Genomic DNA, 17,845 nt, shown 5'->3' with positions numbered 1-17,845 from the left:
ATGACTGCGCGCCATGTCACCTGACCACAATTGTTTGCAATTGGTTTGAAGAACATTCGGGACAATTTTTAATGAATGAATTGGCTTGCCAGATCACCTGTCACGAATCCCATTGAACATTTGTGGGCTATAATGAAGAGGTCAGTTCGTGTACAAAATCCTGCACGAGCAACGTTTTCACTGTTATGGACAGCTATAGAGGCAGCATGGTTCAATATTTCTGCAGGGGACTTGCAACAACTTGTTGGGTCCATGCCACAAAAGTTACTGCACTATGCAGGGCAAAAGGAAGTCCAACATGAAATGTGGAGGTCTCCCATGACTTTTGTCACCTCAATGTATAACATACGTTAAGAGTTAACTGTATCTTTCTTTCTGTTAATAATATATTAAAATGGTACTATATAATAGAAAATTACCAGTTCACACCTATTGTTTGTTAATAAACTAAAAATGCACTGAAACATATTTATTCAAAGATGATATCTGATTTCAGAGCCACCAAGCTGTGACTACACAGATTACCCTGGAAGATTCCTTCCATACACCGACAGGTATATCCCACAGATATATGATGCTCCAGAATGCAAACACTTATGCAATCAAGAACAGGATTTCAACTGCAGATCATTTAACTACCATGTGGTTCGTCGGGATTGTTTCTTGAGTTCTGATGACACTTTTGCAGCTGATCGCTCATCACTACTGATGGACAGAGACTTTTACTATAGTGAGCATGGAACCTGCAGTAATGGTTAGTATCAGACTACAACACTCATTTCTGTATGTTGCAGTGCAGTACTGAGAGCTATCCTCATGCAAAGTGATTTACAAGTATGTAAGAAACACTTGAGCTGCAGTTAAAAATAAATGAAGACATGTAACAATGATGTTTAGTAGATTGCTTACTACCTTAAACAAACTATTGCTTTGAAATGAGCCATCTGTTTACGAAAGTACTCTGCTAACGTTCATCTGATTGGTAAGATTTAATAACAGAGGGAATATAGACACACCACCATCATCAAATACAATCATCAGGTTAATTGTTGTCTTTTGCCTTAAAATTGCTCGTACAGTGATTTAAAAGAGTGCCTTATGTTATGTTTTCATTTGAAACTACACCAAACAAATGGTAATGATTCTGTTACATGTCACACATTGTATTAGGGGTTTCTAATTTCATGCACACAATTTTATTACAGATGTCACTTCGTTCTACACTTTGCACTTAGTATTATTTTAAGAGCACAAAAAAATCTTACTGCGTAGAAGAGGAACTGTATTTCAGATAATTTTATTGGCCTTGATTGGTCAGGAGTTAGGTTTTAGATGTCCATTCCCTGTATAATGATAATGGTAGAGTAGTGTATTTGTACAGTAAATTCAGAATTTCCTTTCATGTATTGTGTTCCATCAATTATTAGACCCTAGAAACGTAAAAAGTATGGAGTGTTTCCCCCACAGACTTTGACTTTACATAATTAAAACACAGCTTCAGTAGCAGTTTATAATATTTTCCGTTCGTTTCTAATCTATTCTTCATGTATCTTATTACATATAAGGTTTCGATGATATTTTTAGTCCTACAAAAAGTCAATAAAAAGTGAACCAGAACTTTGTCTTTCTCATGCAGTACTCATGCCTGCCCAGCTAGCGGTGTAGTCTAACACTCTGCTTCTCGAGCAGGAAGGCATGCCGGTCCCCCGTACGAATCCACCCGACAGATTAGTGTCTAGGTCCGGTGTGCCAGCCAGCCTGTGGATGGTTTTTAAGGCAATTTTCCATCTGCCTTGATGAATGCGGGCTAGTTCCCCTTATTCCGCCTCAGTTACACTATGTCGGCGATTGGTGCGCTAACACTGTATCCGTGTACGGGTACACCATAATTACTCTACCACACAAACATTGGGTTTACACTTGTCAGAAATGAGACGTTCCCGGGGGGAACTGTACAATAACCCTGGGTTTGGTGTGAGGCGATGGTGGGGTGAGTGGACTGCTGTAGCCTGTTGTGGGGTTGTGTACCACTGAGGGCTATGGCGGGGACGAAGCTTCTCTCTCATTTCTATGTCCCCAGTTCAATACATACATACATACATACATACATACATACATACATAATCATACAGGAATGGAACAATGTTTTATTAAGTCAAACGTAGTTGTCAATTCAAAAATGAAAAGCACGTGTGCATGTGCATCACAAAAACACAGGAACATTCTTGAAAGTGTACTTCTATCTTCAGAAATCTGCTGCCGCTGACAAATGATGGGGATGTTCTTACAGAACAAATCACAATTTGGCTTTCTAGGCTGTGCTTCTACATCAAAACATAGCAGCTTAGATATAAATTGTGCTGTAAATAGTAGCACATTCAACATGGTTGCTGCCAGTGAAAGAAACACAACTGATAGAATGAATGACATAAATGCTGCATATTTCCTACAGTAGAAAGATTTAGATGTTAATTTTTTCCAGGTGCCAGTAGAGGACAGAATAGTAGTGAAACAGCCCAAAAGTTATTCTGTGAACCTTCTGTCAAATAGTTACTGTGAATTGCAGAGTAGTCATGAAGTACTTCACCATTTTCCATTGCTGCTTGCAGTTGAGAAGCATCTGTGTTTGCTGGATGGTGAAATTGTTGATCCCTGAACTACATTATCTGGAAAGATTTTCACTGCTATTATCACTGACTTGCAGTGGGACTATTTACGCTCATAACTGCAGTCTATAAATCATTCTGGTTACTAACACTAAAGAAGTCAAAGGCTGTTTGATCTGCAGGAAAGACTATATTGAATTCCAACTTGTTCGCTATAAAGAAGGTCCTCGAGCATTCTTGATTGGTGTTGGGAGATATAATATTATTCCTATATATGTAGCACCTTTGTTCTACATTATCATTAAGCAGATGATTAACCTTAGTGAGTTCTCTGAGTTCTTCTCTAACTTTCCTTTGTAGTTCTCTGAGTTCTTCTCTAACTTTCCTTTGCAAAATACAGGCTGTCCCAGGAGGAATAGTCAGTATTCAGAGATATGACAGGAATGATAATTTGAACCAAAAAGCTTCATCTGGACATACACCCTACTCTGAATGGTTTCTGAATAGAATACATTTAATATACATAGTTATTTATTTTCTGTATTATTAATACGTTTTGAAGTTTATACATGTACAACAATTAATCAGCATTAAAGCATACATTTTACAAAGTATCAATTGAAAAATGCATATTTTTTAACACATTCACCTCTAGGCATTATTGCAGACGTCATATTGCAGCTGTTGCACAGTTCACGATAAATGTTCTAATATTCCTCTGTAAGCTTCAGTGTATTTATGCACTCTTGGGAGAATATGCTGTGTTGCTTGTCTGAGTGCCTCTTCACATTCCCATCCGTAATGCGACCAAGTAGTTCATCTTACTTTTTCAGAGGTTTTTTTTTTTTTTTTTTTTTTTTTTTTTTTTTTTTTTTTTTTTTTTCCCCCCCTCACACTTCTTCCCCAAAGTAGCCTATCAGAAAAACAGGATCACAGTAAGAAATGGATTATGAAAGAAATAATTGAACTCAGGACTAGAGTGAAGGAGCTCAGGCAAGCAGGGAATATGGAGACATATAAACAGTATCAGAAGAAGTACAGGCAATTAATAAGAGAAGCAAAAGCCATTTCGATAAACAGAGCCATAACAAAATCAACAGCGGAATATATAGCCAAAAAAGGGTAAAAAACAGCAATTTTATTAAGTCAATGAGAGCTGATGACAACATAGTTACAGATGGAAGAAAAATTGCTAATATACTGAACAGCAACTTTATGGATGCTACACAAAATTTGAAAGGGGAAACAAATCATCAATGGTCATAGCATGCTAAAGCACTTGGCCAACCATCCCACTCAATGTTCCTAGAACCACTGGCAAAAACAGAACTCAAAAAAATAATACAGAAATTAAAACCCCAAAAGTCTGCAGCGGATGATGAAGTATCAAATAATTTAATAAAACATGCGAATGAAGAAATAGTCAAACCTCTTTTGCGTATTGCAAACTGCTCATTTAGAGGAGGAGCATTCTCAGAAAAATTAAAAGTAAGCAAAGTAGTACCAATATTTAAGAAAGGAGACAAAAATGATCCAAATAACTACAGACCAGTGTCTTTAATCTCTGGTTTTTCAAAAACACTAGAGATGCTCATGCATGGTAGGTTGATCACATTCCTGGAGAAACACAGTATTCTGATTCCAGCGCAACAAGGTTTCCAAAAAAGGATATCTACAGAACCCGCTACATCAAGCCTCACAGAATCCATTATAGATGCATTAGACAAAAGGAACTCTGTGTCTGCTATATTTCTGGATTTCTCTAAAGCATTCAGCACAATCACCCATGCTACACTTATTGAAAAACTTTAAAGCTATGGTATTTGTGGACATGCAACCAAGTGGATAAAATCATACATCAGCAACAGAAAGCAGTATGTGGAAACAGAAACTTGATGCAGATCAGAATATTAAGTATGGAGTGCCTCAAGAATCTGTACTTGACCCACTTCTGTTTAAACTATTTGTAAACAATATGCAAATGACATGACACTAATGAACGTAGAAAAAAATCTGGAAACACTGGAAAGAATTGCATTTATGTCAATAAATAACACAGTACAATGCCTCGTAAAAATGACTTAACTTTAAATTTAAAAAAGAGAATGTTCATGGTGTTCAAAAATTGAGAAAAGGAAGAACATACAGATATATTCGTAGATGAAACAAGACTGGAATAAGTTACCACTATTAAATTTTCGGGCATTACAGTTGACAATAAGCTCCAGTGGAGTCAACATATATATATATATATATATATATATATATATATATATATATATATATATATAATGTTTGCTGTAAATGAAGCACAGCAATATTTGTTATGAAACAGCTCGCACATTATGCCAACAAGGAGCTTCTATGTATAGTGTACCATGCTCTATTTGAGCCATACCTACAATATGGAATTACTGTTTAAGCAAAGTCCAGCAGCAAAAATACAAAAAGAATATTTACATTGCAAAAAAAAGCTGTTAGGACCATCTTGACAGAAACAAAGAGACTCATGCAGAACTGTTTTCCATAGTCTAAAAAGACTGGCATTTCCATCTCTATATATTTACAAAACAATAATGTCATTAATAAAAGGAAATGAAGTACTAGAAAGAAATGCAGGTGTTCATACATATGAAACAAGAAATAAAGGTCAACTGAGAACTATACAACACTGACTGAGAGTTGCCAAAAAAAGGTCCTCGATACTTGGGTGTCAAATTCATAAAGTGCCTTCCAAAGAGTTTACAGAACAATGTGAGCAAAAAGACATTCTTAAAACTTTTAAAGGATTATTTAATGGAAAAAGAATTTTATAGTGCAGAAGATTATATGTATCAATGAATGAAAAATGCTACTATTACTGTTATAGAGGTACTGTAACTAATTGAACTTGTTGTGATATGTTAATAAGTTGAGAGCATGAATACTGAGAGAAAAATGTATATATGAGAATAATGCAGAATGTAAATAATTCTCATGACCTAAAAAAAATGTGTGAAAAATGTATGCAACATTATTATAAGTATTGCCACTTTGATGTACTAAATTGTAATAAATAAGTTAAATATTGCAAGAAAATAAGTTTAAGTTGACTTGTCCCATATTAAAAGTACACACTTTTTACAAAATGTAATCAAATGAGACCAAATAAAAATTGATCGATCAATCAATTCATCCAACCCAATAGACAAAAATCTAATCGTGTAAGGTCTTGCAATCTTGGTAGCCAGTTAATTTAACTACCATGGCCAATCTGGCTCTTAGGATAAGATGCATATGTGAACACCATTAGCTCAAAAATAAATCTATGTTAAATATGTTCTATATCGAAAACACTTTGAATAGAGTATATGTCCATATGAAGTTTTTTGCTTCAAATGAGTTTTCCTGTCATATCTTTGAATATTGACCGTTCCTCCTGGGACACCCTGAGCAGTAATTCCAGTATATATTGCCACGGGGGGAGGGGTATTACACATAGCCTGTCTAATTTGCTGAAGTTGTTCTTGATAATATATAGTAGTTCCAGTACATATTGACATGGTAGGGGTAATATGCTCCATTTCCTCAACAATAGTTTACATATTTCATTTGCCTATTTGAACAGTATTGTTCTGACAGTTTCCATTAGGATTTTAAATAACTTTGCTGACTATGAACTGTGTCCCCATTAATTAAATCCATAAATGAGCACCAGAGGAAAGGGATACTGGTGTCACAGTACTGATACTTCCTACGTTTCTTAATTGATGTTTTCATAAAATGTAGTATACTCACAAGAGTAAGCCATGACATTCATATCACAGACTTAACTGAAACTTTGTACACATTTAGTAGTCCATGAGGACAACATAATGTGCAAGTGGTAAAGCATACGACTTAGGCAATTTTGATAAAATCACAAGAGAAGTTTTACACATCAGTGATTTACTGATGAATTGTCACCCCAAGCATGACCTTTTTTTCTTTCTTCCCCCCCCCCCCCCCTGAAAACTAGTCACTAGTCATATTCTTTTATACATATTACATCATTTAAAAGATAATATGATGAAAAGATGTGTATTTACAAGATCTTTTATTAAATTTGCAATGTTACTTGGTTTTTTGCTAATTTTTACTATCACAAAAAATATTGTGCTCATAATTATTGACAATTAAATGACCAAATGCAGAAAGTTTTCTGGAAAATGTATGCCTGTTGTGCTTTCCGAAATCACTTATACCTGTAATTGGGTAAGGTATCAAGAACTGCTTTGCACCAGTACACTTTGGTATGCAGACACAGGTTTCAAGGATGTGGGGCAGGCTGGGAAATCAGGTGTAAATAAGTAAAGGTATAAATAAATTTATTCAATAATACAGTGAGCTGCAATATACCAGAATATGAGGGTAATCTGTGATGAATTGTCAGATGTGCTTTAGACATTACAAGTTGCAGGATGATATTTTTCATATACACACAGAAAACCTAAATTAAAATGGCATCTACTACATTGAATGACTGCAATTTTCCCATGTGCACAAGGAGACTTCAGAGTTTCCAAGGAAAAACAAAGCTCATTGACATTTTGAATAATTTCTCTTTCTTGTGACAATTTTGATGCAAACCATGCATAACACAACATTTTCGTAAATATCAGTACTGCAAATTAGTAATGTACAGTTGAATGTATTTTAAAAGCATCTTCATGAGAAGCAATTTCTCGTCCACTGACAAGTGGAGTATGAACAAGTTTGAAGGTGCTTGATAAAGTTTTTAACTTGCCAATAGAAATAAAATTCACATAATATTTGTTGGCATAATACAATTTAGTAACCAGGCAAATAACACTGGAAATTCAATAAAAATGCATGCAAATACATGTATCTTTTCATTGTATTACCTTTCAAATGTAATATATACTAAATAATTTGACTGGTGTTAAAGAAAAGAAAAGATAAGCATAACTCAATCGACTGATGAGAGAACTTGAACGCTAACCACATGACCGCCGCCAGCACATGTTCATGGTCACAATGCACTGGTACATCATTGACGTGTAAAACTTCTCTTGCAATTTTCTCAAAATCTGTTATGTAGTACACCTTACTAGTAAACTACTGGCCATTAAAACTGCTACACCATGAAGATGACGTGCTACAGATGCAAAATTTAACCAACAGGAAGAAGATGCTATGATATGCAAATGATTAGCTTTTCAGAGCATTCACACGAGGTTGGCGCTGGTCGCGACACCTACAACGTACTGACATGAGGAAAGTTTCCAACCAATTTCTCATACACAAGCAGCAGTTGACCGGCATTGCCTGGTGGAACATTGTTGTGATGCCTTGTGTAAGGAGGAGAAATGCGTACCATCACGTTTCCGACTTTGATAAAGGTCGGATTGTAGCCTATCGCGATTGCGGTTTATCGTATCGCGACATTGCTGCTTACGTTGGTCGAGATCCTATGACTGTTAGCAGAATATGGAATCAGTGGGTTCAGGAGGGTAATACAGAATGCTGTGTTGGATCCCAATGGCCTCGTATCACTAGCAGTCGAGATGACAGCCATCTGGCTGTAACGGATCGTGCAGTCACGTCTCGATCCCTGAGTCAACAGATGGGGACATTTGCAAGACAACAACCATGTGCACAAACAGTTCGATGAAGTTTGCAGCAGCACGGACTATCAGCTCGGAGACCATGGCTGCAGTTTCCCTTGACGCTGCATCACAGACAGGAGTGCCTGTGATGGTGTACTCAACAACGAACCTCGGTGCACGAATGGCAAAACGTCATTTTTTGGGATGAATCCAGATTCTGTTTACAGCATCATGATGGTCGTATCCGTGTTTGGCGACATCGCCGTGAATGCACATTGGAAGCGTGTATTTGTCATCACCATAATGGCGTCTCACCAGGCGTGATGGAAAGGGGTGCCATTGGAGACACGTCTCGCTCACCTCTTGCTCACATTGACGGCACTTTGAACAGTGGGAACTACATTTCAGATGTGTTACAACCCGTGGCTCTACCCTTCATTTGATCCCTGCAAAACCCTACATTTCAGCAGCATAATGCACGACCTCATGTTGCAGGTCCTGTACGGGACTTTCTGGATATGGAAAATGTTCAACTGCTGCCCTGGCCAACACATTCTCCAGATCTCTCACCAATTGAAACTGGCTCGTCACGATATGCCAGTCACTACTCTTGATGAACTGGGGTATTGTGTTGAAGCTGCATGGGCAGCTGTACCTGTACACGCCATCCAAGCTCTGTTTCACTCAATGCCCATGCGTATCAAGGCCGTTATTACGGCCAGAGGTGGTTGTTCTGGGTACTGATTTCTCGGGATCTATGCACCCAAATTGCGTGAAAATGTAATAACATGTCAGTTCTAGTATAATATATTTGTCCAATGAATACCCGTTTATCATCTGCATTTTTTCTTGGTATAGCAATTTTAATGGCCAGTAGTGTATTAAAAGGGTACAAAGTTTGGACTAGGTATGTGAGCCTAATGTCATGGCCTGCCTTTGTCAGTTTGGACCTGCTTATGTCTACACGGCATTTCTGCGTGTGTGTCTCTCAGTGGTGTCAGTGGTGAAAACCCCTAGGTATATGGTTTCATAGACAAATTTGACATGGTTATCAATCAGTGATATAGTCAAGAACACTGAAGTTTTATTCTAGGTAGTGCAAAAAGTTAGTCCAACTGTCTTCTTTATATTAACAAATGGTTTGACATATATGTCTGCTTGTGTCTGTATATGTGTGGATGGATATGTGTGTGTGTGTGTGTGCGCGAGTGTATACCCGTCCTTTTTTCCCCCTAAGGTAAGTCTTTCCGCTCCCGGGATTGGAATGACTCCTTACCCTCTCCCTTAAAAACCACATCCTTTCGTCTTTCCCTCTCCTTCCCTCTTTCCCGATGAGGCAACAGTTTGTTGTGAAAGCTTGAATTTTGTGTGTATGTTTGTGTTTGTTTGTGTGTCTGTCGACCTGCCAGCACTTTCATTTGGTAAGTCACATCATCTTTGTTTTTAGATATATATTTCCTACGTGGAATGTTTCCCTCTATTTTAACAAATGGTTTGTTTGATTTAAGCCATTAGCTTAGTTGAGTTGTGTCCTTTTATTCCCTGTGGTGTGGATTGGCTTTTTTGTCTCACATATGAGATTCATGGTGTTGTCAATAAAGAAAAAGAGTTCTCTTGGTGGTTAGGCTTAAGGGAAGATTATTTACACACATCAAAAAAAGTTTTGCATCACCCCTATTGCAAAAACTTCTGAACATAGAAGTTGACTGTGGACATTGTATCACAGACACAGTCCCTTTGACGGTTTAGAGATGTCACTAAACCTGCCAAAAGATATAAATAACCATGCATGAGGAGTGCATATTAGATGGAGAGGGCCTGACAGCCGATCAGTTCCAGTCATTCCACCAGGAAGGAGGTACACGGCTCGTGTTTTCTGTAGTTCAACCACACCTAGAACGTCAATATCACGGTACAATTGTGACCACATTGTTACTTTGTGCCAGGAAGGGCTCGCAACAAGGGAAGTGTCCAGGCATCTTGGAGTGAAGTGAAGCGATGTTGTTCAGACATGGAGGAAATACAGAGAGACAGGAACCGTCGATGACGTGCCTTGCTCAGGCTGCCCAAGGGTTACTACTGCAGTGGATGACCGCTACCTACAGATTATGGCTCGGAGTAGCCCTGACAGCAATGCCACCATGTTGAATAATGCATTTTGTGCAGCCATAGGATGTCGTGTTATGACTCAAACTGTGCACAATGGGCTGCATGATACGCAACTTCATTTCTGACATCCATGGTGAGGTCCACCATTGCAACCATGACACCATGCAGCACAGTACAGATGGGCCCAACAACATGCCTTAGACACACTGTTCAGCGATTGCAGCAAGGCGGAGATTCCCTGCTGTTTTGTGTTGGTATTATGTGGGGCTGACATGTGGCCCTGGTGGTCATAGAAGGCGCCGTAACAGTTGTATGATACGTGAATGTCATCCTCCAACCGATAGTGCACCATATCAGCAGCATATTGGCGAGGATTTCATCTTCACGGATGACATTTCGCGCCCCCATCATGCACATCTTGTGAATGATTTCCTTCAGGATAGCGACATTGCTTGACTAGAGCAGCCAGCATATTCTCCAGACATGAACCCTATCGAACAAGCCTGGGATAGATTGAAAAGGGCTATTTATAGACGATGTGACCCACCAACATATCTGAGAGATCTATGCCAAATCACCATTGAGGAGTGGGACAATCTGGACCAATAGTGTCTTGATGAACTTGTGGACTGTATGCCACAACAAATACAGGCATGCATCAATGCAAGAGGACTTACTTGTGGGTATAAGAGGTACTGGTGTGTACAGCAGTCTGGACCACCACCTCTGAAGGTCTCACTGTGTGGTGGCACAACATGCAATGTGTGGTCTTCATGAGCAATAAACAGGGTGGAAATGATGTTTATCTTGATCTCTATTCCAATTTTCTGTACAGGTTCCGGAACTCTTGGAACCAAGGTGATGCGAAACATTTTTTGATGTGTGTGTGTAAAGTAAGAACCTTAAGACCTCTATCATTGAGCCTTGTAGAACCCCATGTTTTATGGCTTGTATGCCTGAATGTGCAGTACTCCAGAAAAAACCTCCTCTTTTTTTGTATTCAACCTTGGCCATAATCATACTCTTACAGCTGCTGATTTATGATGTGAAAACATATGAAAATTCTGAGTGCACCTACAGCTCTCTTATTTGCCCATGTCTTTTGATTTGGTAGGACGTATCAGGATGCTTTTGAACAAGAACATAGCTAATAAAATGTATTTGGTGAAACAAAATATCCTTTCCAAAATAGTCTCCATTTAGTTCAGAGTATTTGCCACTTCAGATTCAATGTTTTTTGTTTCCTAAGATAACTCATTTACAGTTTTGTAAAGAGTTTCATTCTTCATTCTTCCAAGACTTTTTTGAGATTAGGCAACAAAAAAAAAAAGAAAACTTACATCGTCATCCATAGACATACTCTGCAAGCCACTGTATGGTGCATGGCAGAGGGCCACTACTAGTCATTTCTTTACCTGTTCCACTCGCAAATAGTGCAAGGGAAAAATGTCTGTCTGCATGCCTCTATAAGAGCACTAATTTCTCTTATCTCATCTTCATGGTCGTTATGCATCATATATGTTGGCGGCAGTAGGGACATTCTGCAGTCAGCTTCGCATACTGATTCTCTAAATTTTCTCAGTGGTGGTTCAAATGGCTCTGAGCACTATGGGACTTAACTGCTGAGGTCATCAGTCCCCTAGAACTTAGAACTACTTAAACCTAACTAACCTAAGCACATCACACACATCCATGCCCGAGACAGGATTCGAACCTGCAACCATAGCGGTCACACGGTTCCAGACTGTAGCGCCTAGAACCGCTCAGCCACCCCAGCCGGCTTTGTCAGTGGTGTTCCATGAAAAGAACATTTCTTCCCTCCAGGAATTTCCACTTGACTTCATGAAGCACCTCCATAATACTTGCACGTTGATCAAACCTACTGGTAACTAATCTAGCAGCCCACCTCCAAATTGTTTCATTGTCTTCCTTTAATCTGACGTGGTGGGGATCCCAAACACTCAATCGTTACTCAAGAATGAGTCACACTAGTGTTCTATATGCAGTCTCCTATAATGATGAACCACACTTTCCTAAAATTCCCTGAATAAGCTGAAGTCCACATTCCCAACTTCCATCCTTATGTTCTCATTCCATTTAACATTGCTTTGCAGTGTTATGCCTAAATATTTAATCAAAGTGACTGTCAAGCAGTACACTACTCAAATTGTATTCAAACATCACAGAATTGTTTTTCCTGCTATCTGTATTGGCTTAAATTTTTCTAGCTTCAGATCATGCTGCCATTCACACAAACTAGACATTTTGTCTAAGTCATCTTGTATCCTTCAACAGTCAGTCAATGATGCCACCTTCCCATACATCATGGCATCATCAGCAAACAGCCACAGATTGGTGCTCACCCTGTCCATAAGACAGAACTGGATCTAAAGACAGTATACATAGAAAACTATTTATAAGCCCAGATCATCCAATTGTTTCATCTAAACAGCAGGTGTCCTTCTTGTGTGCAGTGATGAGTAGTAAAAGCATGTTCTTACATTCTAAGTTAACTGGAGCAAAAAGTATGTAAATTAGCGAACATTGTGCAGTAGGGATCAGCCAAATGAGACTGTACAGCTGTTAAGACACTGGCCTCATATTTGGAAAAATGTAGTTTGCTCTGCCTGGCCATCCTAATTTACATTTTCCATGGTTTTCCTAAATCATTTCAGGCAAATGCCACGATAGTTCCTTTGCCAATGCCATGACGCACCAGCTGTCCCAGCCTCACAAAAGCTTATTTATATATATTCTTTGTGTATATATATTGTAAGTTATTTATTTCCAGTGTACTACACTGTCAAATCCTATATCATTGTGAGATGATCCCTGGATGAATTAACAAATGAATACTTGAGCAAGTACATTGTCTTAGTGCATGTGTTCTTTTTTGTGCTTTAAACTGGGTCATTTCTGCTTTTACCCATTTTTTTTAGTAATTCAGAAACAGTGTGTAATAAAGCCAATCACTGCCCATTTATGTAACAGTAAATAATGATAATATGTTATGATTCTTCAAATTTAGCTGTCAAAACATTGCCTGTAAACTAAACAGTTTTTGCATTTATTGGTCCCCATAACCCACCATATGAATTTGAGCTTCATACTTGGACGTAATAGAAAACTTCTGTTTCATCTAGTCATATATCATCATCTGATGTATTTTGATAGGGCTTCAGCTTTTTGAAGAATGAGTTTTAAAATATTGCTCCCTTAAGTGTTTTCTGTCATGGAACCATCACACGCTCAGTTTAATCACATCAAAAAACCTCGTCCAAGATGCTATGTGCCAATTCAGCTGAGATGCCTTCCTTATCAATCTATTACAAAATGATTTAAACAACATATCTGTTTCTCTGTTGATCCACTGAGGATACGGGACAGCAGGCAGTCATGTATTTACCAAAGAAAAATCACCAAACAGCTGTATGTTTCAGAAGTTATTATTTTATTTACATGACCAGTTTTGGCATCTCATTAGTGCCCTATGCCCTCCATGTACAGAGAATCTGGTACATATATATCTGTATGGTGCAAAACGGGGCAACTGTCTCTAAATTATGAAAAGTGTGATGTCATCCACATGAGTAATAAAAAAAAAATACGATAAAGTTCAGTTACACAATAAGTCACACAAATCTAGGGCTGTAAATTCAACTAAATAATTAGGGATTACAATTACAAATAACTTAAACTGGAATGATCACGTAGATAATATTTTGGGGAAAACAAACCAAGGACTGTGATTTATAGGCGGAACACTTAGAAAATGCAACAAGTTTACTAAAGAGACTACTTACACTATGCTTGTCCCCCCTTTTCTGGAGCATTGCTATGCTGAGATCAACATCAGATTGGATTGACGTAGGACATTGGTGAAGTTCAAAGGAGGGCAGCTTGTTTTGTATTATTGTGAAATAGGGGAGAGAGTGCCATGGATATGATATGCAAATTGGGGTGGCAGTCATTAAAACAAAAGCATTTTTCATTGCTGCAGGATCTTCTCATGAAATTTCAATCAGCAATATTCTCCCCAGAGTGTGAAAATATTTTGTTGGTGTCCACCTACATAGGGAGAAATGAGCATCATAATAAAATAAGAGAAATCAGAGCTTTTATGGAAATATTGAAGTGTTCATTTCTCCTGCTAGCTGTTTGAGAGTGGAACAGTGAGAAATAGCTTGAATGTGGTTCAATGAACCCCCACTTGGCATTTAATTGTGACCTGCAGAGTAATCATGTAGAAGTACAAGTAAATCACATTAATCTTAATATTAGACAATGGAAAATCTGGGATGGAATGTAACAATATTACGAAAAGGATAGTTGCTACTCACCATATACTGAAGATGCTGAGTCACAGATAGGCACAAAAAAAGACTGTCACAAAATAAGCTTTCGGCCAACAAAGCCTAAGTCAAAAATAGATCACACAAAAACACACACACACACACACACACACACACACACACAGCATCTCCGTTATATGGTGATTAGCAAGTATCCTTTCCATAATATTGGACCTTAATGTTGCAGTATAAGATAACACAATGCATTATGTTGACTATTTCTTCAGAAGTAATGTGAATCATGTACACAAAGATCTGCAGCACTCATATAACCTCATTTAAATTCATTTTTCCATAGTGTGCTACAATTCACTTATGGCCATATGGAAAAGAATGCCTGCCAATTGCAACTGTTTCAAAGTTTGAACAAAACTGTTTCAAGGAACACTTTTAGGAACAGCTATATCATTTTACAATATTTCCTGCTATTTCATAAATTTGTATCAGTCTTATCAATCTACTATTATAATAATCAAAATATCCACGGGTATGCTGCCGGTCTATAGTGTCCAACGGGCACAATATTTCGGCGATCAAACATGTCGCCATCATCAGGTGAACTGACGGACTGAGCTCCTGTGAACGTGCCGGCACGGAGATCCGTACGCTATGGCTGCTCAGAGGGAACTGGGTTCGGTCGCGGCGGCGGCCGATTTAAATACCCTCCGCCCGCGGCGCGCTCCCTCCGCCGTCCGCGCCCAGCGCCACGGTCGTGCGGTGGAACAGATTGCGACGGCGTCTGAGATGACGTCGGTGTGATGGCTCTGTCCGCCGTGGTCGTCACAACTATACGTCTGCTCGATTTACTCTTGATTAACCCGATCGCTGGTTCCCAAGCCTTGCTAAGATTATAGCCACAGTCACGGTTTATGAGGTCGTCATTGGTGCGAATTTCGATGGCCTCTCTAACAACGCTGTCCCAGTATCTCGACGTCTGTACCAGAATCCTCGTGCGGTCATACTCCATGGCGTGATTTCCGACAAACAATGTTCAGCGACCGCCGACTTGCTCGGATACATCAGTCGAGTGTGCCTCTGGTGTTCACGGCATCGATCCTCGACGGTACGCATCGTCTGACCAATATACGACTTGCCACATTGACACGGAATCTGGTACACGCCGGCCTTCCTCAAACCGAGGTCATCTTTGGCGCTCCCCACCAGTGCACGAGTTTTATTTGGAGGACAAAACACAGTTCCGACCCGGTGTTTCTTCAGAATGCGGGCGATTTTTCCCGAGAGTGCGCCTGTGTATGGAATAAATGCAGTGCCTACCTCCTCCCTCGTGACTTCATCCATCTCAACAGGTTGTGCTGCAGTGGTTGGGCGGAGAGCACGTTGAATCTGCCACTCTGAGTACCCATTTTTTCGAAATACAGTTCTCAGATGTTGCAATTCCTGGGGTAGACTCTCTGCGTCAGAGATAGTGCGCGCCCTATGTACTAGAGTTTTAAGTACCCCATTCCTCTGTGAAGGGTGGTGGCAGCTGTCTGCATGCAAATACAGATCAGTGTGCGTAGCCTTCCGATACACCCCATGACCTAGGGTGCCGTCAGCCCTTCTCTTGACCAAGACGTCAAGGAAAGGTAATTTACCCTCCGTTTCAGTCTCCATAGTGAATTTGATGTTGGGGTGTATGGAGTTTAGATGTGTAAGGAAGTCAAGGAGTTTATCCATACCATGTGGCCAGATGACGAACGTGTCGTCAACGTAACAGAAAAAGCAAGTAGGTTTCCATACGGATGACAACAGGGCTTCCTCCTCGAAGTTCTCCATGTACAAATTCGCTACCACCGGTGAGAGTGGGCTACCCATGGCGACTCCCTCCGTTTGTTCGTAGTATTCTCCATTAAAAAGAAAATACGTGGAAGTCAAGACATGCCTAAAAAGTTCAGTGGTCTTCCCGTCAAACTTCTGACTAATCAATTCTAGTGACTCTCGCAGGGGTACCCTCGTAAACAAGGAAACGACGTCAAAACTCACCATGATATCTGACTCATCCAACCTGAAGCTATCAAGGCGTTTAACAAAATCCACGGAATTACGGATGTGATGAGGGCATTTACCCACATAAGGACTTAATATTCCCGTCAGGTATTTGGCCAACAAATATGTAGGTGCCCTGATGTTGCTGACAATGGGGCGTAATGGTACCCCCTCTTTGTGAACCTTCGGGAGTCCATATAGTCTAGGCGGTACCGGACCTTGGGGTAACAATTTCTTAGCGTCACCCTCCGGTAAATCTGCGTCCTTGAGAAGCGCCCTCGTCTTGTTCTCCACCTTCTTTGTAGGGTCAACGCTGATCTTCCGGTAGGAATCGTCATTTAGCAGGCTCTGCATCTTATTAGTGTAGTCCTTATGGGAGACAACAACTGTAGCATTGCCTTTGTCAGCCGGTAAGACAACAATTTCAGAGCGTTCCCTCAGATCACGAATGGCCGCCCTCTCTTTACTGCTGATATTTGACTTCATCGGCTTGGATTTCGTCAACGCACGACAAGTTTCACGACGTATTTCCTCGGCTGATTCTGGCGGAAGTCGAGCTGCAACCTGTTCAACAGCACTAACAATTTCTGCGACCGGAGTGAACTTGGGGGTGGGAGCGAAGTTGAGACCATAAGGACTACACTGATAAGATGCAGAGCCTGCGAAATGACGATTCCTACCGGAAGATCCGCGTTGACCCTACAAAGAAGGTGGAGAACAAGACGAGGGCGCTTCTCAAGGACGCAGATTTACCGGAGGGTGACGCTAAGAAATTGTTACCCCAAGGTCCGGTACCGCCTAGACTATATGGACTCCCGAAGGTTCACAAAGAGGGGGTACCATTACGCCCCATTGTCAGCAACATCAGGGCACCTACATATTTGTTGGCCAAATACCTGACGGGAATATTAAGTCCTTATGTGGGTAAATGCCCTCATCACATCCGTAATTCCGTGGATTTTGTTAAACGCCTTGATAGCTTCAGGTTGGATGAGTCAGATATCATGGTGAGTTTTGACGTCGTTTCCTTGTTTACGAGGGTACCCCTGCGAGAGTCACTAGAATTGATTAGTCAGAAGTTTGACGGGAAGACCACTGAACTTTTTAGGCATGTCTTGACTTCCACGTATTTTCTTTTTAATGGAGAATACTACGAACAAACGGAGGGAGTCGCCATGGGTAGCCCACTCTCACCGGTGGTAGC

The 17,845-nt window shown here is 39.8% G+C and overlaps 1 protein-coding gene across 2 annotated transcripts in view; it reads left to right on the top strand.

The window, feature by feature from the left end:
* LOC126469895 (uncharacterized) overlaps nucleotides 1-17,845 on the top strand; it is a 485,688-nt gene that overhangs the window by 390,211 nt on the left and 77,632 nt on the right. For both annotated transcript variants that reach the window (XM_050097238.1, XM_050097237.1), the window contains exon 21: nucleotides 497-754. In XM_050097238.1, coding sequence (XP_049953195.1) covers nucleotides 497-754 — 258 coding nt within the window. The remainder of the gene's footprint in view (nucleotides 1-496; nucleotides 755-17,845) is intronic.

Source organism: Schistocerca serialis, chromosome 3 (assembly GCF_023864345.2).
Source record: "Schistocerca serialis cubense isolate TAMUIC-IGC-003099 chromosome 3, iqSchSeri2.2, whole genome shotgun sequence".
Taxonomy (NCBI): Eukaryota; Metazoa; Arthropoda; class Insecta; order Orthoptera; family Acrididae; genus Schistocerca; species Schistocerca serialis.
The sequence above is the reverse complement of the archived record's forward strand: the minus strand, read 5'-3'. Positions and strand labels throughout refer to the sequence as shown.